This window comes from Neofelis nebulosa, chromosome 10 (genome assembly GCF_028018385.1).
Source record: "Neofelis nebulosa isolate mNeoNeb1 chromosome 10, mNeoNeb1.pri, whole genome shotgun sequence".
NCBI classification, from domain to species: domain Eukaryota; kingdom Metazoa; phylum Chordata; class Mammalia; order Carnivora; family Felidae; genus Neofelis; species Neofelis nebulosa.
In genome coordinates this window covers 54,341,382-54,366,552 of record NC_080791.1, presented here as the reverse complement: position 1 = coordinate 54,366,552, position 25,171 = coordinate 54,341,382, and the positions used below count along the sequence as shown (strand labels likewise).

The 25,171-nt window shown below is 38.2% G+C and overlaps 1 protein-coding gene across 2 annotated transcripts in view; it reads right to left on the bottom strand.

The window, feature by feature from the left end:
- The window catches only part of INTS4 (integrator complex subunit 4), a 120,564-nt gene that overhangs the window by 51,998 nt on the left and 43,395 nt on the right, over positions 1-25,171 (bottom strand). For both annotated transcript variants that reach the window (XM_058687664.1, XM_058687665.1), the window contains 6 exons: positions 15,758-15,943; positions 14,871-14,921; positions 11,349-11,437; positions 10,011-10,131; positions 4,028-4,099; positions 2,145-2,319 (listed from right to left, as the gene is read on the bottom strand). In XM_058687664.1, coding sequence (XP_058543647.1) covers positions 2,145-2,319; positions 4,028-4,099; positions 10,011-10,131; positions 11,349-11,437; positions 14,871-14,921; positions 15,758-15,943 — 694 coding nt within the window. The remainder of the gene's footprint in view (positions 1-2,144; positions 2,320-4,027; positions 4,100-10,010; positions 10,132-11,348; positions 11,438-14,870; positions 14,922-15,757; positions 15,944-25,171) is intronic.

Genomic DNA, 25,171 nt, shown 5'->3' with positions numbered 1-25,171 from the left:
GGTCTACCACTATTTCAGAAGAGTCTGTTTGAGTTGGGAGAAAAATAAGCCCTAGACTAAATTCTGCCTCAGTCCCACTTAACAAAGCTTAAAAATAAGACACGAAATAACTATATCCCAGAACAAAGCTCAAGAATATTTGTAAGTAGGGACGTCTGGTGGCTCAGTAGATTAAGTGTCCAACTTCAGCTCAGGTCATGATCTTGCAGTCCATGGGTTCGAGCCCCATGTCAGGCTCTGTGCTAATAGCTCAGAGCCTGGAGCCTGCTTTGGATTCTGTGTCTCCCTCTCTCTCTGCCCCTCCCCTGCTCACACTCCATCTCTCCCTATCTCTCAAAAATATACATTAAAAATTAAAAAAAAAAGTATCTATTAAGAATATAACAATGTTCATTACCCAATAAAGTAAAATTCACAATGGCTGGCATCCAATTGAAAATTATTATGCATGCATAGAAGTAGGAAAATATAATTAATAAGGAGAAGAAAAATCAATCAACCAAACGAACAAAGAAATCACACAAATTGTAGAATTAGCAGACAAAAACATTAAGATAGTTATTGTAAATGTATTCTCTGTTGACAAAGTTAAAGAAAAGACCAGGCAGATTAAGAAGATATGTATGAGATACTTAACAAACTCAAATTCTTATTCTTATTATTTTTTTTTTCTGAGAAAGAATATGCACAAGTTGGGGAGAGGGTCAGAGAGAGAATCTTAAACAGGTTCCACACTGAGCATGGAGCCCGATGCGGGGCTCAATCCCACAACCCTGGGATCATGACCTGAGTCAAAATCAAGAGTCAGACACTCAACTGACTGAGCCACCCAGACGCCCCTAAACAAAACCAAATTCTAATTGAACTTGTACAAATGAAAACTACAATGTCTGAGATGAAAAATACACTAGGTGGGATTAAAATCAGATTACACATTGCATAAGAAAAGATGAGTTAACTCCAAAACAAAGCAATAAATACCAAAATGAAATGAGAAAAAGACTAAAAGAAAACAGGAATGAATGGGGCACCTGAGTGGCTCAGTCGATTGAGTGTCTGATTCTTGATTTCAGCTCAGGTCATGACCCCAGCGTCATGGGATGGAGCTCTAAGGCAGGCTCCATGCTAAGCATATATCCTGGCTAAAATATTCTCTCTCTCTCTCTCTCTCTCTCTCTCTCTCTCTCTCTCCCTTTGCCCATCTCCCCTCCTCTCTCTCTAAAATAAAGAAAAAAAAAATTAAATAAAAAAAATAGGAATGAAGCACCCGTGAGCTACAGGACAACCTCAGTAGTCTAATGTATGTGTAATTGGAGTCTCCAAAGGAACATGGGGCCAGAAAAGTATATGAAGAAACAATGGGCCGAAGATTTTCCAAATTCGATGAAAACTATAAATCCACAGATCTAAGAAGCTCAACAAACTTCAAGCGTAAGAAACATGAAAACTATACCAAGGCACAGTGTAATTAAATTGCTTAAAGCTAGTGATAAAGAAAAAATCCTAAAAGCAGCTAGAAAAAGACACATCATATACAGAATATAAAAAAAATGGCAGCAGAATGCAAACGAGAAAATGTGGAACATCTTTACAAGACTGATAAAAAAAAAAAAAAACCCATTAATCTAGAATTCAATTTCCAGTGAAATATCTTTCAAAAAGAAGGTGAAAGAAAGTTTTCATTAGTCATAATAATAAAAGCTTTGAGGTCAGATATACCTGGGTTTAAATATTGCCTCTAGGTGATCAAAAACAAGTTACCGTTATCAATATCAATGATATCAATTTTTACTACCAATTATTAAGTGCTTACTATAAACGGGTCATGTTCTGTGCCAAGTATTTTGTATATATATAACCTCATTGGATTTTCATAATTCAGAAACACTTATAATCAACCATGTCATATAGAAATGCAGGAATTTGAATCCAGATTGACTGAACCCAAAGTCCGTGCTCTTTACCACTGTATTACACCACCTGGGCCTCAATCTTCTGTTTTTAAAATTAAATAATAGTAGGTACTTCATAGAGTGACTATAAAGGCTAAAGGAGACAATACATGTATATTAACCAGTACGATGCCCAATACATAGCCATCACTCAGTAAATGGGTACCGTTATTATTACGCACTCATACTTACCATACATCTCATCTTCCAATCCATGAACAAAGGCTCCACAAGCTCCTGACTCAATCAAGTTCACAGCTCCCGTATCTATTTCCTCCTTGGGAGCATCATCTCCCCACTTTCTGCCGCTGGAAAACTCCCCTGAACTGTAAAGTTCCTTGGCACGTTCGTGTGCAGTGCGTTTTCTCTGTATAGGACAATGACAATTACCACTTGCAGGAGGTTCATGAGGGAACAGTAAGATGTACCTTGGGAACATGGGAAGGTAGGAAATAAGATTGCTCTCTGAGACTTAACATTTTCAAAAGAAAATAATAAATCAGAGCAAAGAACTGTAAATTCAACTTAAAGTAAGACTAAAAGTCACAGGTCTGTCACGGCTGATAGTATTCTTATTGAAGATAGCAAAAGAATGTGCTGATCAGACAGGTGGTTGTTCACCATGGCAACACAGGAAAAGGAAAACCAGAGAGGAAAATAATAGCAGTGTCCCTCCACACCATCCTGAGTAGATAATAACACTGACCCTAGAAAAGAATTTTTGTTTAGTCCCAATAGACGTAAGTCTGAATTTGGTAACACTGTGCTTTATTTGAGCAACACTGCACTTACCATACAACCTTCTAGTAAATTCCCTTTCTATATAGACTGCCTAAACAGGAATATACTGGCCAACTAAAGTAAATATCCAATTAAATTGAGTTATGTTTCTCAGCATGAATGAACTGTCATTCTGCTTTATGTATCAGCCTCTTATGAATCTTCTTGGTGTGAGTCCACATCCTTGTGGCTGATCATCTCAAAGGCACTGATGAAATATAGCACCTAAGCCTACAAGGATGTGGGTCAGATCAAGTTTACACTCTGTGATGTATCTTAGAAACCCTTGCATTACTCATCCTTCACCATTCACCATAAGCATGTTGTTTTTTATATTTCTACTCTAGTATACACAAGGAACACTTAATCAATCACCAACCTCAAATTAAGGCAATGACCTTCAGGAATCCACATGGTAATGTTTCATTAAGCATAGACAGAAACTCTCTAACCATTCCTAAGAATTTATCTTATGGAATGACTCAAAAGAAGACAAGATCTAATATGCATGAAGATGATATTGTTTATGTAATTTAAAATGGTAGAAAAATTGGGAGAATCTATATAACACAGGGTTAAAAAATTATGTCACATCAACTTAAGATATTGTACAACAGTAAAAATGATAAGTATAAAGCTGACTCTCTGAAAAAAAAGCATATGATGTAGTGGTAAATGCAAAAAGTAGACTACAAAATTATCTGAATACAATGATTCAATGTTTACAACATGCATAAGAGCTGGAGAGAAAAGTACCAAAATGACAAGTCACTGTGCTATAGCAGCGGGAATATGGGTAAGTTGCTTCCCTTTTCCTTCTATTTATCAAAGATTCTGTAATTCTTTATTATCACTTTTATAATTTACAAATTAAGATAATGATATATTAACTTGTACACAGTCCTGACAATTATGTCGGAGAACTAACACAGTCAAGGCATTCCATAAGAGGCACTGTTACTGTTTAGAGAAAGAATTTACTCACTTTTCCATGGAAACTCTGGAAAAGGAATCCTAACATATCCTACAGTCTCATAAAATAAGACCAGACCTTTGTAGTTTCTATATAAGACACAACTTGTGTAAAGTATTTCATTAAAATAATTTAAAATTTAATGAAGTAACTTGTAATTTGGTTCAAGTTATTAAGATTTTTAAACTAAAATGTAATCTAGTCACCCAACATTTACTTAACAAATATATGGGTTGCAAAACTAAACCAACACCACTCGGCATATAGCTACACTGATAATGGTTACAGACACCCAATTTAAACAACAAAGATTTCAAGTTACCCTAAGATCTGACATAAGCTTCTTGTCAAGTGTCTGCTCCAAGAAATGAGAACTGACTTGTTCCATAGAGCCCTGTAAAAACAAAGAATCCAGAGTAAATTAAACAACTTTTAAGACCTGAATATTATCTTAAAATTCAAAGTTTGCAGCCAACTTAAATGCATAAAGATAACATTATTCTCGATAGCAAAGATGCTTATGAGTTCTGAATCATCAGCAAAATAAAAAAAAAATTAGCAATAGCAGCAAGCAGCTAAACAGAGCTTACTATGTGTCACACACCATTTATAAATATATTAACTAATTTAGTCCCCCTATGAAGTAAATACTATTATTTGTCCCATTTTATATATGGGGGAAAAAAGAAAAGTTAAAAAGAAAAAAGAAAAGAACGCACAAAAAGGTTAGGTGACTCATTCAAAGTCACAGGTAATTTACAGAGCTGGGCTATAAACCCAGGTTCCAGAATCCTTTGCCTTAACCACTACTCTCCACTATTTCTCCATTCCTTTTCATCCTATTCTTTCCATCATTTGTTCATTCACTCACTCATTCAATAAAGATATATTTACTGAGCAACCATTTAACTATATGCCTCCAGTAACCAGGAAGAGCATACAAAAATAAGACATCAATTCTACACTCAATGATCTCACAGACTAGTGAGGGAAAATGGTAAGTAAAGAGATAACTGTATTATGTATAAAATGTTATAATACATATATAAAGGGTACTATGGGAAACTCAGAGAATAAGAAATACAGGGTGGAGGCAGGGAGAGATATATTTGGGGAACCAGTAATCACAAGTGCAAATGCATAAAGAGAGAATGCCATGAGGGAACCATCAAGTGAATGAAACACAGGATAGTGGTGCCAAAAATGAGGCAGGACAGCAAGGGAACAGATCATAAAAGGCCTCTCTCATATCCTTTTTTGTGTTTGTTATGGTGAGGGCTTTGCCATAATTATGAATAATAACTAGACAATCTTTTTTAAACAGTGAGCTCAAAATTACACAAAATATTTTACTTGTATTTAAAATTTTTATTTCTAATAATCCCAAAAATAGTGTAAATTATCTTTTTTTTTTTGGTTTTTTTTTGTTTTTTTTAAGTAATCACTCCGCCCAACGTGGGACTCAAACTCATGACCCCAAGACCAAAAGAGTTGCATGCTCTACTGACTGAGACAGCCAGGCACCTTGAAATATCCTCATTTTTTAGATGAGAAATTGAGGCTGAGAAATTTGGTAACTTGCTCATTTCAAATAAGGGTGAAACACAGATTTACACCTCATAAACATCCTCTTAGCAACAATGTGGCTAATGGCCCAGAAAGAATCAAAATGAAGCAGAGGGATGGGTTAGCAGGCTATTAGAGCAGGTCCTAGACATTCTTAAGGAATATATTGGCAATCTTCTCTAATTCCTGAGTCAGTAAATATGTAAATGCTTATACAGGCTCGGACTTTTTTTTCCTCCAATCGCATGTTCCATAGATAGTTACATGTTCTTTGGGAATATCCTCACCCAAGTTAACACCTTTCCTACAACACCAGGAGAGCAACTGTTGAACTATTTTCCTGTAAGTAGTTTCAAATTTTTTTCTTATTTCTACATGGTACAGTTGATGGCCTTCTTTGTTACACAGATCTGAGCCAATATCAAATCCAACAGTCATGTTTTTAATCCAAACATCAATTTTATGAATAAGAACTATAAATTTTTAAGATCTCCTTTAATTTTCTGTTTAGTTTTACCACCAGCATTAACAGTTGGATTTTTAGGGGGCACTTTTTTTTCCTATAAAAATCAAATTTTTGCTTTGTTTTGTCTTTTAAGAAGACCTACATGCAACACGGGGCTTGAACTCACAACCCTGAGATCAGGAGTCGCATACTCTATCAACTGAGCCAGCCAGGTGCCCCAAGAATGAAGTTTTAATAACTTCACAGTGAACTACTCAAATCCCTAGTCTCAATGCTCTCCTCCAATTCCTTTAGCCGAGCTCTCTCCTGACACAGTAGCAGAGAGGGAGTAGTATTCAAATTCCAGCCTCAAAAATTTACATATCATTATTTGTAACAAATTTCCCATGCTATCTTGAGACTATGTGAAGCTTTCCATTTTAGTCCACAAATACCAAGAGCTCTATGACATAGTAACCCACTCAAAAAATGTTGGGATCTAAACTAGTACAAACAGTGGAAATAGAAAAGGGAGAGATTCAAAAGAGGTCAAGAAGACAGTCCTGATAAGAGCTGATAACTCCGTGGATACTGGACACAGAAAGAATTCCCAAATGCCTCTGGGTTTACAACTGGGTAAATGATGGCATCATTCATGAAAGTGCTAGAGGAGTAGATGTGACCAGAAAGAGGAATTCATCGTCAGGTATATCTCACCAAGCAGAAAAACATCTACATTCTTGTCTACTTTAACCAAGACAAATACATTCAGGTAAGGTCTCTCCAACTGTGCTAGTACTATTTAACAATTTATATTTATAACACTAAGAAAACCATATTTAACAAACAAGTATGCCAAACCTGCTTTCGGAACAAAAACTGCTCAATTATAACTGTTCAATAATAATGTAAATGTGCACTAGCCTCCAGCTTCTACCCAATTAAGTGATAAAGAAAAGTAACCCACCCCCCTCCACCGCCAAAAAAAAACCCCAAAAACAAAAAAACAAAAAACTACCATGTGAAACATAAAACTGCCACTGACAAAGACATGTGCATTTGCCCTGGGAAAGACTAGCCCTTATGGCTATGGACTTAACCTACAATCTATCTGAAAATATTATCATCTTTAAGGTCAAACACTTCTGGAGTCTTATAAAGAAGGTTGAACCATTACTGAGTAAGAAAGATCAAACATCTTAAGCAGAAGTCATTGAACTAAAAACTATATTCTAAATAAAACACCAATTACCATGATTAATTTCACAGTAATGACTGTATTCTAAATCGTCCCACGGAGCTGCATACTTGCAATCAACTTTCTTTGCCTCAGTGGGAAAGTTACGGATAACTACAAACTGACTTTCCACATGGTTTTGAATTTTCTGAAACAGCCTACTTCTTAAATTTTTCATACTGCTAGAAGCCAAGGAGAATGGAGACTTGATTTTTTTGTGCAAGATGGACTTAAATCTAAAGCCTTATCATTTAAGTTCTTGAAGAACCTGGCTTCTGCTTTCCTCTTGAGCTTTATCTTGCTGCACATCCCACACGTTTAACATTATCCCCCCACAACCAAGATATATTAAACTGCTTATACTTTAGTATGATATTGTAGTTTAGTATACTAGTATGCATGACAATTGTACTCCTTCTGTATCTGCTTATATTTTCTCCTTCCTTATTTACTTAGCCAACTCATATTTATCCTGCAAAACTCAGTTCAGAAATCACCTCCCCCAAGAAGCCTTCTGTCAATGTGTTAGGTGCTCTCTTTCCTAGGAGTACCAGGTATTATAACTGATTGTTTATGTCAACCTACCAGACTGCCAACTCTTTGAAGACAGCAACTATACTCAGTTGATGAACACAGTCTGAAAACTATATGCAGTTTAGATGACAATTTTGTCTATTCAAGAGTTGAAGTGGGGGAGTACACCTCTTTGCCGACACAGAGGAACTGGTAAATCAGCAGGGCATTAACCGTACAACCACAGCTCTCAAGTGTAACTGGACTATCACTAGGAAGAGATTCCACATGAGTTTTAGATCATGAAGTGTCATTTACTATCTATGTGGCCTTTGATATGTTACATCACTTTTCCAAACCTTATTTTATTATTTACATAATGATTAACAGAATATCTACCTCAAAGAGTTTTAAAAACATTGTTTTTAATGTTTATTTTAGAGAAAGGGAGAGACAGAGACAGAGACAGAGCGCAGGCAGATGAAGGTGCAGAGAGAGAGAGGGAAGCACAGAATCCTAAGCAGACTCCAAGGTCTGAGCTGTCAGCACAGAACCCGCGTGGGACTCATGATCTGAGTCAAGGTCAGACACTTAATTGACTGAGCCACCCAGGTACCCCTCAAAGAGTTTAAAAGAATTAAAAATTATCTGCAATAACTATGTTTATTAGGATATGTATGTATATATATGTACATATGTACTTGTTCATATAAAAAAGTGGGTACATGTGCATGTGTATGTGTACAGGACTAAAAGTGCCTAGCTTAGTAGGCTAAGAACTCTATAAATAGTAACAATGATTATTATCAGTAAAATTAGATTGTTAATTGCTTTTGAAGTACAAACATAATTACTTATATAATTTGGAGCTGTTTGGATCTGAAATCACTGAAATTAAAACATAAAGCATTTGACTCAAGTTAGAATCATCTAAGTGGAAACTCTTTCAATTCACCATGGTAATTCATTATTCATATAGTTTTATGTAATAAAATTCATATCTTACAGGGTACAAAACTGAAAAATCTGAATTACTCTGCTTTAAGGATTACTCTTCTAACTGCCTACTCAAATCAAGATGTATTATTGAATCATTCCCCTGCAACATCTCCCTCACACATACACACACTGCACACTGTAGATGCTCTCAGGAAATGTTGAATGACAGAATTTGGTGAATGATAGGACTGTTTCAAATTTTAAAATATTTGAAAACCAAAACACAGCTTTAAAATGTGAATTCAAAAATAAAATCAAGGGAGCCTGAGTGGCTCACTCGGTTGAGTGTCCAATTCTGGATTTTGGCTCAGGTCACGATCTCATGGTGGTGGGATCGAGCTCCACGTTGGGATCCGTGCTCAGCATGGAATCTGCTTAAGATTATCTCTCTCTCCCCCTACCCCTCTCTCCCGCTTGTGCTCTCTCTAAAATAAAATAAATCAAATCAATAAAAATACATAAAATCAATAACTGGCTTAACTCTGTACTTTATCATGGACAAGCAATATGATCTAGTACTGAAACCATCCAAATTCCTTATTATTCCATGAAAATGCTTCACACAAGTTTCAGCAGTTACCCCATAAACACTGGTCTTAGGAGTAGGGCTATCATTGAATCTGTGTCCAAAGTATTCAGCCAACAATCTTACCAAGACTGGCAGAGATGGGGGCCCCAAAAGGGAAGTGTCCAAAAAGAATCTCAGATTTTCTTGCTGTGACATTTATATAAATTTTTACAAATACTTATATATGTATTTACATATTACAACCACCCCCAATACCCCATGTTTAGTATAGTACTTTATAATTTGTATTTTCATATATAGTATCACATTTGAGCATCATGACAACCATGTGAGGTAAACATGAGAGAATATTATGACCCACTTAACAGATGAGGAAACTGAGACTAACATCAAGTGGCATGTCCTAGATAACATAGTTATAAAACAGGGCTGAGTAATAATACACCAACATTCTTTCTTCTGTAAGACAGTTCTATCTCTGAAAAGTTAATTTTTCTTTTTTTTTTTTTTTAACAAATGTACCATGAATTACCAAAGGCAAAACAGTAGGAAAGTACCAGCCTAAAAGTCAGATTAGTATTTGAAGCCCACTCTACAACTCTGTATCTGAAAATTGGATAATTAACTTCTCAGAGCTTCTGTTTTCTCACCTGAAAATGGGAATAATAGTAATTACCTTTCTAGGTTACTGTGAAGAGTGAATGAGATAATGTAAGTGGTGTCAGAGCAAACTCTCTGGGTCATAACAGGTGCTTAGTAAAGCAACTGTTTTTATTATTTTCCTTTTTCTCTAGGCCTTGGCTGTCTCATATGGTAACAATGTTAAATAAGATTATCTTTAAAATTCTTCCTAGTTCTAAAAGACTACTTCTCCACTGGAAAGTAAGCCATTTATTTTTATTTTTAGAAATACTAGGTTTTCTATAAGTGGGTTATATCTATCCCTATCTGTAGTTTCTCAAAGTATTTATACAAGTGTAACAATAAACATGTTCATTAAAGAAAGTGTAACTTACCAATAGCTTTGCAGCTTGAACTCGAACCACCCAAGAGCCGTCACTGACCATGTGGCAAATTTTTCCAAATGCATCATCAACTAAGCGAATCTCTTCATTAGAAGAAGGTATTGGGACAATGCTAAATTAAAAGAAAAAAACACACACACACAAATAACAAAACAGGAGCCTAAAGCCGCAAGTTCAATAAACTGAGAATAACCATTGAAAACTGGCGCGCGCGCGCACGCACGCACGCACGCGCACACACACACACACACACACGATGACAACTGAGTAATTCAAATCCGAGAGTGATAGAATACATTTCAGAGTAAAGAAATCACTCTGAGAGTATGAAACAACACTTTTAGTGTAAATTTTCAGTGTCTGGAATAAAAGTGTTTAACCCACCAAAGGTCCAAAGATTTACAAAGATACTTGGGGCGCCTGGGTGGCGCAGTCGGTTAAGCGTCCGACTTCAGCCAGGTCACGATCTCACGGTCCGTGAGTTCGAGCCCCGCGTCAGGCTCTGGGCTGATGGCTCAGAGCCTGGAACCTGTTTCCGATTCTGTGTCTCCCTCTCTCTCTGTCCCTCCCCCGTTCATGCTCTGTCTCTCTCTGTCCCAAAAATAAATAAACGTTGAAAAAAAAAATTAAAAAAAAAAAAAAAAAAAAAAACAAAGATACCAAAAACTAGCTACCACAAAGTATTTTTATCTTTAAGTTTATTCTCTCCTATAATTGCATTGCTGTCAATATAGCAAATCATAGAATCAATATAAAATATTCTGGTTTTCCAATTTTAGCAGGCAGTTTAATGAAGAGGAAAAAAATACTTCTTTTTCCTACAGAAGCATCTCTTTTTTAGAAAATAGAATAATATTTATCACTCTACCTCAAAGAATCACTGTGTAAATAAATGATTTAATTACTATGAAAACATTTTTAACGAGGAAAACACCTCACAAGGGATCATTATTCTCAAACTCACCTAGTGTCTTTACCTGGCATTTGTATTTACTAAAACGGGCCCTAAACAATTTAAAGATTAAAAAAAGAGTGGGGTGGGGTGCTTAGACAGCACTTGAGAAAGACAGCCAATCTCTCCATTTATAGATGAGCAGGCTGGGACCCAGAGAGGAAGTCTCTTTCCCAGGGTACATGGAAAATTCACAGAAGAGCTGAAAAATAAGGACCAAGAATCCTGATTATCAGGATCTGTACTTTCCCCCTATTCCACACTGCTTTCTAAAAAATCTAACCAACATTCCTTATCTGGAGGAGGGCTTTTTGCATGATGGGAGAAGAGAAAAATGGCTTAGCAATGAACAAAAGCTGGCTTACACCCACACTGACCTTTCAGGATAGAGCTGACTGACAACCCAGATAAGTTGGACTGCAGCACTGCGCACTTGTTCATAGTCATCAGACAGCAATTTACAGGCCTGCAAACAAGAATTCCAAAAGTCTATTAGTTCTGTGTCCTCACAGGTGATGTTCAAACTACTTTCAAAATGAAGACAGGGTAGCTGGATAAGGATGCCAATCAAAATACTTGTGGGTAGTTTTAACTTCTTGTACTTTTGCCCAACAAAGAATTCTTGGCCTCTGTCAGCTATGTTCTGTGTTCTGACTCCCACCACACGTCTGAAAGCAGAACCACAGATTGAAAGACAGCACAAAAGCCACCTAGAATAGTATCGATCTTAGCAAAGCCTGCTGGGAGCCCACAGCGCTGTTCACATGGGCACAAACCCCAAATCTGGGTTGTTGGGTTTTTTTTCCCCTTTCTGTAAAATCAAAGCACAAATTTCTGGCAATCTGAAATCTCAAGCACTCTAAGTAAACGTATAATTTTAATGCTAAACTGCCAAAAGAAGCCAGATTTTTGTTTTACTTTGGTCTGAAATGGAATATCCCTGCCCCACCTACATAGCAACACCCTAGACTTCAACAACACCCAGAACTACTCCATTTCTAGAATTTAAAAATCCTATATTCCAGGGGCACCTGGGTGGCTCAGTCGGTTAAGCATCCGACTTTTGCTCAAGCCATGATCTCACAGTTCGTGAGTTCAAGCCCTGCACTGGGCTCTCTGCTGTCAGCATGAAGCCAGCTTCAGATCTTCTGTCCCCCTTTTTCTCTGCCCTGTCCCCACTTGTTCTCTCTCTCAATAAATAAACTCAAAAAAAATTTTTTTTAATAAAAATAAAAATCCTATATTCCATGATCCTGTATTCCTCTGATCATAACCTGTTACTCCACCAGCTCCTCCACTTCCATGAATTAATCCGTCACATTTGCTCTTCAGTCTCACTTAACCTACCTATCCGTTTAACCAAGATTTCCCAACCTTGCCTCTACTGTCATTTTGGACTATACAATTCTTTGTTGTGAGAGGCTATCCTCTGCACTGTTAACATGGTTGGCAATATTCTTGGCTTCTACCCACTAAACGGTTGTAACACAGCACCCTCTCCCTCTCCGTTACAAAAGCCCAAAATATCTCCAGACACTGTCAAATATCCCTTAGAGAGTAAAATCATCTTGGTTGAGAACCATTGCTTTAATCCTACCCTTTTTCTCCACATGAACCACCTTCTCCTTGCTCCATAACCTGCCTTTACTTAGTCCCGACAGCACTGTCAGCATTACCACTGACAATGCTCTCAAGACTTCTCCAGCCGCTCTACAAACCCAACACCTTTTCTATTCCTCACAAGGGCAGCAGAGCACTAGCAAAGACCACACTCTCTAGGGGACTGGGAGCTCATGATCTCGAACCTTACTCTCTCTGAAATCTTTCACACCCCTGCTTTCCACTCCCATTCCCTAAGGCAGCTTATCTTAACCTCCCGCTCTGGGCCCCTACCCCACTTCCAGCCATAAGGCAGCATGTTTATCTGAGAAAAACCCAGGTTCTCAGGCACAAATGCTCCAACTCTTCCATAACAGTTATAAATTCATTTATACCTGTATTCTCCCACACCTCATTTTCTTAATGTCTCAGGAAAAAGTATCCTAATTCCTAATCCTTCTACTTTTGCTATGGATCCCATCATTTCCTCACACAGGCCTTCCCTTACCATCCTCCAATATAGGTCCTATTTGTGATTCTCTATTATAGCACCCTATTTATTTACTGCATAGCACTATTCACATGCTTAATTATTGTGTTTATTTATTTAATTGCCTGTCTCATCCATGAGAATGTGAAGGGCATGGATCCTATCCAACATGCTCAGTGTTATACAACCAGCATTAGGTATTCATTAATATCTGTTGGATGAATCAGTTCATGAACCTGATTTTCTGTTTAAAGGAACTCACTCTACCATTTATCCCCCTGTGTCTCTTCCATCACCAATTTCTCCCAAAACACTGGCTCCCTTCAACACATAAACATACTTATTTAGCAGCTATCTTTAAAATACAAAAAGCCCTCCCTCAGTCCCACGCCCCTTTCTACCATCCTCCATCCTGCCATCCTATTATAGCCAAGTTCCCTAAAGTACAGTCACTATTGAAATGCCTTACCTCAATTGACCCTAATCTGGCTTCCATCCCCAACACTCTACTAAAATTGCTCTTTCCAAACTCATTAATGGCTGCCTTGTTAAAAAGTCCAATGGGTCAATTTCAGGCCTATCTCGCTGACCTTTCAGCAGCATGTGACTGTGACAACTGTGAGAACTCCCTCCTGCCTTTTGTGGAATGTATTTTTCCTCCTCCTCCGTCTCTTGTCTCTCTTAAATGTTGGACCTTACCTGTGGCTTCCATCCTTGGTCTCCTTCAATCTTCTTACTCTCTCTGGGTATCTACATGCCCCCTAGATAGTGATGGCTTCAGTTACCCACCTCCAGCTCTGACCTCTGCTGAGCTCCACACTTCCACAACTATCTGCAACCTGGAACTTTCCTCAGGGGTGTTCCGTCAATCCTTCAAACTCAACCAAAACTGGTATGGTACCTAATTCAAATTCACACCTCAAATAATCCAACATTCCATCCTCACTCCCTTGAAGCCCTCATCATTGCTTGCCTTGTTAACTGACACAGTCTTAGGCCACTAAATATCTGAATCACCTAACTAACTATTCTTCCTCTGAATCCTTACTCTCTAAGTTTCCTTAAATTTTTTGGCTTCCCACAGAGTTTTCCTACAGGGAGATAAGGTGCTAGTCACACCAAAACAACCATTCTGAACTCATTCTATGTAATTATGTAAAAGAATAAACTTGGTTTATGTATCAATCATAGGGGCTTATCTAATTACCATCTTCTTCTGAAAGATAAAACCATTCTTTGTACAAAATCTGGTCTCTGACATGGATTTAGATTGCTGGTCTCCAGATTCATTCAACTATTCTACAAGAGAAATATCACTTTGTAAGGCCTTTTTGTTGGCCAATCAGCTTCTCCTAGTGATACTACAACTTCACAGTGCGTTTCTTTACCAATACTACAAATACTGTGAATACCTTTTCAAATGATCCCAGGGTCTCAGTCATCTTTCTTCAGAAAAACTCTACTATGTCAAGAACGGTGCCTTGAATCAACTTCATGCTTGGCCCAACCAAACACAAGATCAGAAAGACTACCTCTTTGCTTATTCTGAACACACACTTCTTTTTGTGTACTCTGGTATACACAGTGAGCTACCTAAATCCTCCTAAAAGTCGTTTTTACATGTATTAGTGCTACTCAATTACATATCCTCCATCCTCTTACTAACATGTGTGTTTTAGACACAACTTCACATTCATCCCAGTTAATGTTGCCAGTTGATGCTCCATGTTTTCAAATTCTGACAACTAGTATACACTCTCCCAGTTTCACTATCCTTCCTCCTCTCCCAGACAGTAATCATGTAAGGTACCTGATTATAAATGGTTTGGTGTAATTTCAGTCCTCTTTCATGAAGCTGCAACTAGATAGTAGAAATAAGTTTAAGTATTTGAGAAAAAAAGATCAGTATTTCCAAAGTCTCCCCACAATCTCATATATTTTCCCCCATTACATTAGATTAACATAGTTCCCATTAGCCAAAATTAATGCTATACAAGTAAGAAATCTGATCAGACCTTTGGGTAGAAACACTCAAGAGACTTAATAAATCTAACCCATCAACTGTCCCAAGGGGATATTAGAAAAATATTAAATAATGATAAGAAGGATAAAGAAGAAATGGTTAACACTACCTCCCCCTAAAATGTACCCCCCCACCCAGGGGCCTGGAGGAGGGATGTGACTTGGTATTATAATAGGTATAAGTTGTACCCTCTATGTTTCAGTATATGGGTGAAAGCTACCAGAGAGGCCCAAAGAAAAGCACACCTGCCATACAAAGGAATGTGTGCCTTTGAGTTCTGTGATGCCATCAACACATTCCTGAAAGTGAGCATAAGGAATATTCAGAGGGAGGGGGGGTGTTCAGAAAGCACCCAAACCAACATTAGCCATGAACTTAAAAAAAAAAAAACAACAAACATATGAGGGGCACCTGGGTGGCTCAGTCGGTTAAGCATACAACTTCAGCTCAGGTCATGATCTCACAGTCCGTGAGTTTGAGCCCCACATCAGTCTCTGTGCTGACAGCTCAGGGTCTGGAGCCTACTTCAGATTCTGTGTCTTCCTCTCTCTCTCTCTCTGCCCACCCCTCCCTCCCTCCCTCCCTCTCTCTCTCTCAAAAAAAACATTTAAAAAAATTTTTAATGAAACAAACAAATCAAACTGTCACCCTCTGATTTCCATGATCATGTTTACCATGGCTTTTATAGCTGCTGTCCTGACTCGTGGGTCTTGGTCACTGAAGTAATCCCCTATAATCTTCTGGACATCTCTGACAGCTAGGCCTTCTCCATCTTTTGTGACACTTTTCTCCAAAGAGCCAAGATTGCCAAGTAATTGCAGGCATTTATTTCTTACACCATGGGAGGTATCTGTGAGGTGCTATGAAAGGAAAAGAGAGAACAAAAGGACAGGATTAAGATAGCTTAAAATAAATAAAAAACCAGAAACAAAAGTATTATATCAGCTTTAGGAATGACTCAAACACAACATTCTCACCAGTCTCTCTAGTATAATGTTACTTGAGTATGTATCATCATAAAGATGAGTCCTTAGAAAATAAGATTCTCCGTATTCCCAAGAGCTAGCACTTTGCCTTATAAAGAGAAGGTACTTTATTTACTTTTTAAAAAAATTGTTTAACGTTTATTTTCGAGAGACAGAGAATGAACAGGAGAGGGGCAGTAAAAGAGGGAGACACAGAATCTGAAGCAGGCTCCAGGCTCTGAGCTGTCAGCACAGAACCCGATGCGGGGCTCAAAACCATGACCCATGAGATCATGACCTGAGCCGAAGTCAGACACTTAAGCGACTGAGCCACCCAGGGGCCCTGAGAAGGTACTTTAAAAATGGCCCCCAAGGGCATCTGGGTGGCTCAGCTGGTTAAGTGTCTCTTGGTTTTTGGCTCAGGTCATGATCTCACAGTTTCATGAGTTCAAGCCGAACCTCAGGCTCTGCACTGGCAGCACGGAGCCTACTTGGGATTCTCTCTCCCTCTCTCTCTCTGTCCCATCCCCGTTTGTGCTGTTTCTGTCTCTCTCAAATAAATTCATAAACTTTTAAATAAATAAAGCCCCTAAACTGCATTTTATTTGCTATCAAATCTAAAAACAAAACAGAAATGTATAAGTTTTTAAAGTTTTTAATATCCATACAGAAAAATGCAAAAAGGTTAAGTGTACAGCTCAATGAATTTTAAACAAATGAATACACACATATAAAAAGCACCCAGATAAAGGCGCCTGGGTGGCCAACTTCGGCTCAGATCATGATCTCACAGTCCGTGAGTTCGAGCCCCATGTCAGACTCTGTGCTGACAGCTCAGAGCCTGGAGCCTGCTTCAGATTCTGTGTCCCCCACCCCCTCTGCCCCTCCCCTACTCATGCTCTGTCTTGCTCTCTCAAAAATAAATGTTAAATTTTTTTTTAATTAAAAAAAAAAAAAAAGCACCCAGATAAAGAAACAGAACAGGAAACCCCTCTTGGTCCCCCCCCCCCCAATAAACTACTCCACCACCATAAAAATTAGCCAATATCTTGACTTCTAACACCTAGATTTATTTGGCCAATGTTTTCTTATTATAATTTTTTTTCAGTTTTTTTAATTTTATTTTTAATTTTTTTAAATTTACATCCAAATTATTTAGCATATAGTGCAACAATGATTTCAGGAGTAGATTCCTTAGTTCCCCTTACCCATTTAGCCCATCCCCCCTCCCACAACCCCTCCAGTAACCCTCAGTTTGTTCTCCATATTTATGAGTCTCTTCTGTTTTGGCCCCCTCCCTGTTTTTATATTATTTTTGTTTCCCTTCCCTTATGTTCATCTGTTTTGTCTCTTAAAGTCCTCATATTAGGGAAGTCATATGATTTTTGTCTTTCTCTGACTAATTTCACTTGGCATAATACCTTCCAGATCCATCCATGTAGTTGCAAATGGCAAGATTTCATTCTTTTTGGTTGCGGAGTAATACTCCATTGTATATATATATATACCACATCTTCTTTATCCATTCATCCATCAATGGACATTTGGGCTCTTTCCATACTTTGGCTATTGTTGATAGAGCTGCTATAAACATGGGGGTGCATGTGTCCCTTCGAAACAGCACACCTGTATCCCTTGGATAAATGCCTAGTAGCGCAATTGCTGGGTCGTAGGTTAGTTCTATTTTTAGTTTTTTGAGGAACCTCCATACTGTTTTCCAGAGTGGCTGCACCAGCTTGCATTCCCATATTAAAATTTTAGAGAGAGTGCAAGCGGAGGAGAGGTGCAGACAGGAGGATGAGGGAGAAGGGAAGGGGGAGAAGGGAAGGGGGAGAAGGGAAGGGGGAGAAGGGAAGGGGGAGGGGGAAGGGGGAGAGAGTGAGAGAAAGAAAAAGAGAAAAAGAGAGAAAGAGAGAGAGAGAGAGAGAGAGAGAGAGAGAGAGAAAGAGAGAGAGAGAATCTTAAGCAGGCTCCATACTCAGCCTGACATAGGGACTTGATCCCACAAACCTGGTATCATGAACCAAGCCAAAATCAAGAGTTGGTCATTCAACCAAATGAGCCACCCAGGCGCCCTATTTTGCCCATTTTTATACTTTGTAAAATCAACCAGTGTCTGGCCTCTCTTGCTTAATATTATGTTTGTAAGATTCATCCATAGTATGGCATATAGCAATGGTTCCTTCATTTTCATTACCATATAGTATTCCATTTGTCAGTACACCACAACCCACTTTTCCTATCCCATATTGATAGACATTTGGGTTATTTCCAGTTTTTGGCTATTCTAAATAATGCTACCATGACTGTGGTAGCTTGAATGGGGCTTCTGTTGGATATATAAGAATGGAGTTGCTCGGTCACAAGCCATGTATACATTCAGTTAATAACAAACTGCCAAATAGTTTTCTGAAGCAGTTGTACTAATTTAACTAATTTACACTTCCACCAGTGACACTTGGTGTTCCAGTTGTGCCACATCCTTGTCAACATTTAAGTACTGCCAATCTTTTTCATGTTAGCTCTTCTCACCAGTTTTTTTAAATTTACTTATTTTTTTTAACTTACATCCATGTTAGCATACAGCGCAATAATGATTTCAGGAGTAGAATCCAGTGATTCATCCCCCACATATAACACCCAGTGCTTATCCCCAAAAATATCCTCCTTAATGCCCCTTGATCATTTAGCCCATCCCCCTACCCACAGCCCCTCCAGCAACCCTGCTTGTTCTCTTTTGAGTCTTAAGTTTTGTCCCCGTTTTTATATTATTTTTGCTTCCCTTCCTTTATGTTCATCGGTTTTGTATCTTAAATTCCACATGAGTGAAGTCATATATTTGTCTTCCTCTAATTTCTCTTAGCATAATACCCTCTAGTTCCATCCACATAGTTGCAAATGGCAAGATTTCATTCTTTTTGATTGCCAAGTAATACTTCATTATATGTACATATACACCACATCTTCATCCATTCATCTGTCGATGGACATTTGGGCTCTTTCCATACTTTGGCTATTGTTGATAGCGCTGCTATAAACATTGGGGGGTGTGTGCTCCTTCGAAACAGCACACCTGTATCCTTTGGATAAATACCTAGTAGTGCAGTTGCTGGGTCATAGGGTAGCTCTATTTTTAATTTTTTGAGGAACCTCCATATTGTTTTCCCGAATAGCTGCACCAGGTTGCATTCCCACCAGCAGTGCAAAAGAGATTGTCTTTCTCTGCATCCTTGCCAACATCTGTTGTTGTCTGAGCTATTCATGTTAGCCATTCTGACAGGTGTGAGGTGGTATCTCATTGTGGTTTTGATTTGTATTTCCCTGATGATGAGTGATGCTGAGCATTTTTTTCATGTGTCTGTTAGCCATATGGATGTTTTCTCAGCAGTATTTTTAAAGACATGATGGCTATATCTAGTATAATGCTACTGAAATAAGCTATTTGCATAATATACAAATGTTAATACAAAACAAGTATCTTTAGATAGTCCCTTCAAGTTCAAATTTTCCAGGTTTTTCTATCTATAAAATCACTGGTTTGAAATCACAACAGTCTCTAGAAGTACCCTCAGTAAACAACTATTTCTCTTCTCCTGCCTTAATCTGCCACTCCCCTATTTTACAGGACTATAAGGATTAAGTGATATGTCTAAAAAAAACCTGATAATTTAGAAGAGCTAAACACTCCTGACATCCACTCAAACCAGAGCTCTTTTCCCACCTTTCTGCTGCATAAATTACTTTCATGATTTTCAAAACTGTGCTATGTTCAGAGTTGAGCATCTGTACCTTAAATATTTACAAAGCTCCACAATACCTGTTTTCCTTACATATATTACTCCCAAGTACCACTAGTCTCCAGCATGAAGAATTGCTCAGATTTCCAATTACTGCATGATAAACACACTGATCCTAAATCAATAACCAAACACTTCGTGTAATAATACCCACACACACAAAACTGAAGAAACAGGAAGATGTATCCAATAAGTAAATATATTATAGCTGATTCCAGGGCTAGAGTAGGGAAAGTACAAAATGAGCCTGGATTATTTTGTTGTGCCAGAAAGAAAAAAAGTATTCAAAGAACAAGAGAAGTCAAAAGAACACAGAAGCCAGCTTAAAAGGGCTCCCACTTGGCCGAATCAGGAAATCTGAACATCACAACAAATAATTATAGTAACAGACTACCACCCACTGAGCAAACAAGTAATCGGAGTCCATAACTGATATACACAAACTGAAAGTTTGATGACAGAATATTTACAATGTCTAAAGTGCCACCCCACAAAAACACTTATTCATTTCAAAATGAGAGAGTAACTTTATAGTGAAGCAGTGTGACAGACACTATCTTAACCAAGTGATCAAAGTAAACATCATTAGTACTGGGACAAATCAAAATGGTGTAGCACCTAACAGGATGCAGTAAGAAGAGTATCTTGTCTGTGATTATTTGTTTTAATATTTAGTTATTTCTGAGAGAGAGAAGGACAGAGTGCAAGTCGGGGAGGGGCAGAGAGAGAGAAAGACACAGATCCAAAGCAGGCTCCAGGTTCTAAGCTGTCAACACAGAGCCCGACATAGGGCTCGAACCCATGAACTGTGAGATCACGACCTGAGCTGCAGTTGGATGCTCAACCGACTGAGCCATTCAGGCGCTCCTCTGATATATATATATGTGTGTGTGTATATATACACATATATGTGTGTGTGTGTGTGTACATATATATGTGTACATATATATGTATATATATCTCAGATGTGTGCGTATATATATATATGTGATGTATATACATCAAATGTACACACGTCTGATATATACGTATATATACATACGTATGTATATTTTTTTTTTTGAGAAAGAAAAAAAATGTGAGTAGGGGAGAAGTGGGGGGAGAGAGAATATCTTAAGCAGGCTCCATACCCAGTGCAGAGCTTGATCTCACAACCATGAGATCATGACTTGAGTGGAAATCAAGAGTCAGACACTTAACTAAGCCACCCAGGTGCCCCTTGTCTGTGATATTCTTTTTTTCCTTTTTAATTTATTTTTTATTTGAGAGAGAGACAGAGAGAGGGCACAAGTTGGGGGGAGAGAGAGAGAAACTCAAGCAGACTCTTGATGCGGGGCTCAAACCCATACCCTGGGATCATGACCTGAGCCAAAATCAAAAGTTGGATGCTCAACCTACCGAGCCAACCAGGCGCCCCACATCTGTGATATTCTTAGCAAAGGTGGAAAACTTGAATCTAATTATGAGGAAATATCAGATAAACCCTAATTCCGGAAGGTTCTATGAAAGACCTATTCCAATTTTCAAAAATGTCAACATCATAAAATCAAGTAAAGACTGAGGAATTATACCAGATTGGAGACTAACGAGGTATGGTGACTAAAAACATAACATGTGATTCTGAACTGGATCCTTTTCCAATAAGGGACAGGAATGAAACAAACAGTGAAACGTGAATTAACTATGAGGATAAATGGTAGCATATGCTGATGTTAATGTCCTGATTTTGATGGTCATATTGAGGTTTTGTCGAAAAATATCTTTGCTTGTGGAAAACACACACTAAAGTATTCAAGCATAACAAATGGGCAACTTATTCTAAAATGGTTCACAGGAAAATAAAGTTCCCTATTATTATACTTGCAACTTATCCACAATTTTGAGACTTTAAAAATAACTGAACTGTCGGGGCGCCTGGGTGGTTCAGTCGGTTGGGCGTCCAACTTCGGCTCAGGTCATGATCTCGCGGTTTGTGAGTTTGAGCCCCGTGTTGGGCTCTGTGCTGACACCTCAGAGCCTGGAGCCTGCTTCAGATTCTGTGTCTCCTCCTCTCTCTGCCCCTCCCATGCTCATCCTCTGTCTCTCTCGGTCTCTCGATAATAAATAAACATTTAAAAAAAATTAAAAAAATAATTGAACTGTCCACACACAAGAAAAAATAAAATCACACTGTTTCATAAACATTAGAAAAACAAGAGTGCCTGGCTGGCTCAGTTGGCAGAGCCTTCAAGTCTTGATCTCAGGGTTGTAAGTTCAAGCCCCATCCTGGGTATAGAGATTACTTAAAAATAAAGAAAATCAGGGGCACTGGGTGGCTCAGTCAGTTAAGCATCCAACTTCGACTCAGGTCATGATCTCACGGTTTGTGGGTTCGAGCCCCATGTTGGACCCTGTGCTGACAGCTCAGAGCCTGAAGCCTACTTCAGATTCCATGTCTCCCTCTCTCTCGGTCCCACCCCCAAGCGTGCTCGCTCTCAAAAATAAACATTAAAAAAAAATTTTTTTTTAATAAAATAAAATCAGAAAGACAGACGGAAGGAAGGAAAGAGGGAAGAAATTACATTATCCATAAGGAAAGTGTATTTTAAGACCATTCAAAGAAAGAGGCAGCAATAGCTGAACCACACCCCAAACAGGTTCAGAAAATGCCTCCAGGAAGCATAGGAAGCTTTGCAGACAAAGTGGATTCCATAAATTGTTTCACATCTTGTCTGAGAGGCAAAATAGCAAAGCTGAATGAGCATGGACGGGAATCAGACAGACCTATTTGATTGCTGGCCCCGCCAGTTAGTATCTTTGGGATCTTCACTAAACCCCACAAGTCTTTAGAAATCCTTACTTTGTAAAAATAGGAATAATATCCCCTACCATGAAATTTTGTGGTGAGTACACTAAACGAACTCATTTAGGAATTACTGTATGTAAAATTAGCTAATAGTGCTGGGATATAATAGACATTCAATAAGTACAAGAGCCTACTATAGTGCCCAGCACTTAGAATGTACTTAAAAACAAACAAACAAACAAACCTACTTAAGAAGAGAAGAGGTAGGGAAAAGAAGTGCAAGTGACGGCAGAGAAAATGGTGAAGGGTCAGAGGTAAGAGTGGGCACCTGGATGAAATAGGTCTGCTGACCTGGAACACACAAACACGAACTTTCTAGTGATGGCTGTTTAACAACAGGGCAGTCTGTCATGAAAGGTAGTGAGCACCTATTAATGGCTCACATCAGAATGCTCCTGGAGAAGATTCCTGAATTAAGTGGGAACCCGGACTTGGTGAGAAGCTATGTCCTATGTGAACGTGGGGTGGGTGGGCAGGCAGGCTTACTTGGAAAAGAAAACAAAGGAAACCTGATGAAAAAGCCACTATGCTGACGGTGGGGCTCTCAGATACAGAACTTCTCATTATAAAAATGGTTCACTCCAACACTGTGGCTCAGAGTTAATTCTTGCCTCCAAGTTATTTAGGTTGCAGAAATGTGAAACATACCCTGAAGCCCTCAAAATGCCTTATATATAGTAAAAGCTCAAAACCATCAATCAAAATAAGACAGTGAAACTGAGAAGTTAAGAGAAACTTACAGATGACAATGGCTGTCACTTAAAACAGGATATTTTTTAACAAACTATTTTAGTATGAAAACATCACTTCTCATAACTAAACTGTTGACTGAACCACCAGCCGCTGAAGATTGTTTCCACTGTTACAAACACTTCATTCAATTTTCAAACAACAAACTGAAATCTTCCAGCTTCTCTTAAGGTAACCAGGCAACACTGCTGTATAACCAGCCTATTACTGCACACTGAATGTTAGGCCGAAAGAGAGCGGAAGTCTAAATCACACCCTCAGGGCAGCAATTACAGTTCTGTGATGTCCTTCTCATACAGGTCACTTCTTGCATCATGCCATCATCACTAATAGCTGCCTAGTATGTCTGCTCTGCAGATGATGCTATTTTGGTGTTATACCCAGGCCACTATAGTGACATCATTTTTATATTAATGGAATGAGTAAGCAAACCACTTCCCCAATAATAAGAGCAATCCGTGTCAAAACCGGACTAAACCAGTTTAAAACTATTGCTATAGGGGGAAAACATCAATGGTTAAGTGTATCAAAAAAATCTAAGAATGAAGTTTCTTAAGACAAAAATAACTTACTGATTCATTCAGTTTCAATATGGATTGTGTTTAAGCACGGACAAAAATTCAGTGTACTTTGTATTCAAGTGATTTTTTTAAAGATTTTATTTTTAAGTTATCTCTACACTCAACATGGGGCCTGAACCTGCAACCCCAAGATAGAATCACACACTCCACCATCTGAGGCAGCCAGGTGCCCCATATGCAAATGATTTTAACAGATACCTTCTAACAAACCACACATAATAGTGGTTTAAATATTTTAAATGTTAAAAGGCTGTATGGTTCTATATGCTGCCTTAAGAATTTAATGTACTTTTGCCATAGAAACAGAGACTGGAACAAAAGGTGAGATGGAGACAAAGAAAAATTAAAACCAGGTTCTAAGAAAGCTTTATATGAAAAAATGACAAGATACATTTGTCCAGTTGGAAAAAATCTTCACAGATAGGAAGGAAAGCAGAAGATCTCCAATTTCAGTTGTATAGATGCTACATATAAAAAGAATATTAATTTCCTAGCCAAATCTGTCAGCCAAATTTTTCATCTCTCAAATGAAGATTAGCTATACAATGTACCTCAAAGGGTTATTGACAGGATAAAATGAAATGAACATTGAAGAGTTAAGAGTACCTGAAGGCATGACTTTCTTCCTACTGTGAAACAAAAAATATGGCAGATTCATACCTTATATTTGAAAGACATATATAGGAACAATTTGAACTTCAAAAAATAATAATGATAGGAATAGATTATAATATATTCAATAAAATAGAGAGAGAGTAGGAAAGAAGGGAGGGAATGCTTTATTTACAGTAGAATGTCAACTAATAAACACAGAAGAAGTAAGAGTTAGAAAATCATGATTTTGCAATGACCAAAGAACAACCAGGTCAGCAATATTTATTAAGAGTCACTAAAATATTGAGTAAAAATATGATGGGGAAGAGGATATTTACATAATCTCAAAGTATCTCCCACAAATCACTTTTTTTTTTAAACATTTATTTATTTTTGAGACAGGGAGAGACAGAGCATGAATGGGGGAGGGTCAGAGAGAGAGGGAGACACAGAATCCGAAACAGGCTCCAGGCTCTGAGCCGTCAGCACAGAGCCCGGCACGGGGCTCGAACTCACAGACCGCGAGATCATGACCTGAGCCGAAGTCAGACACCCA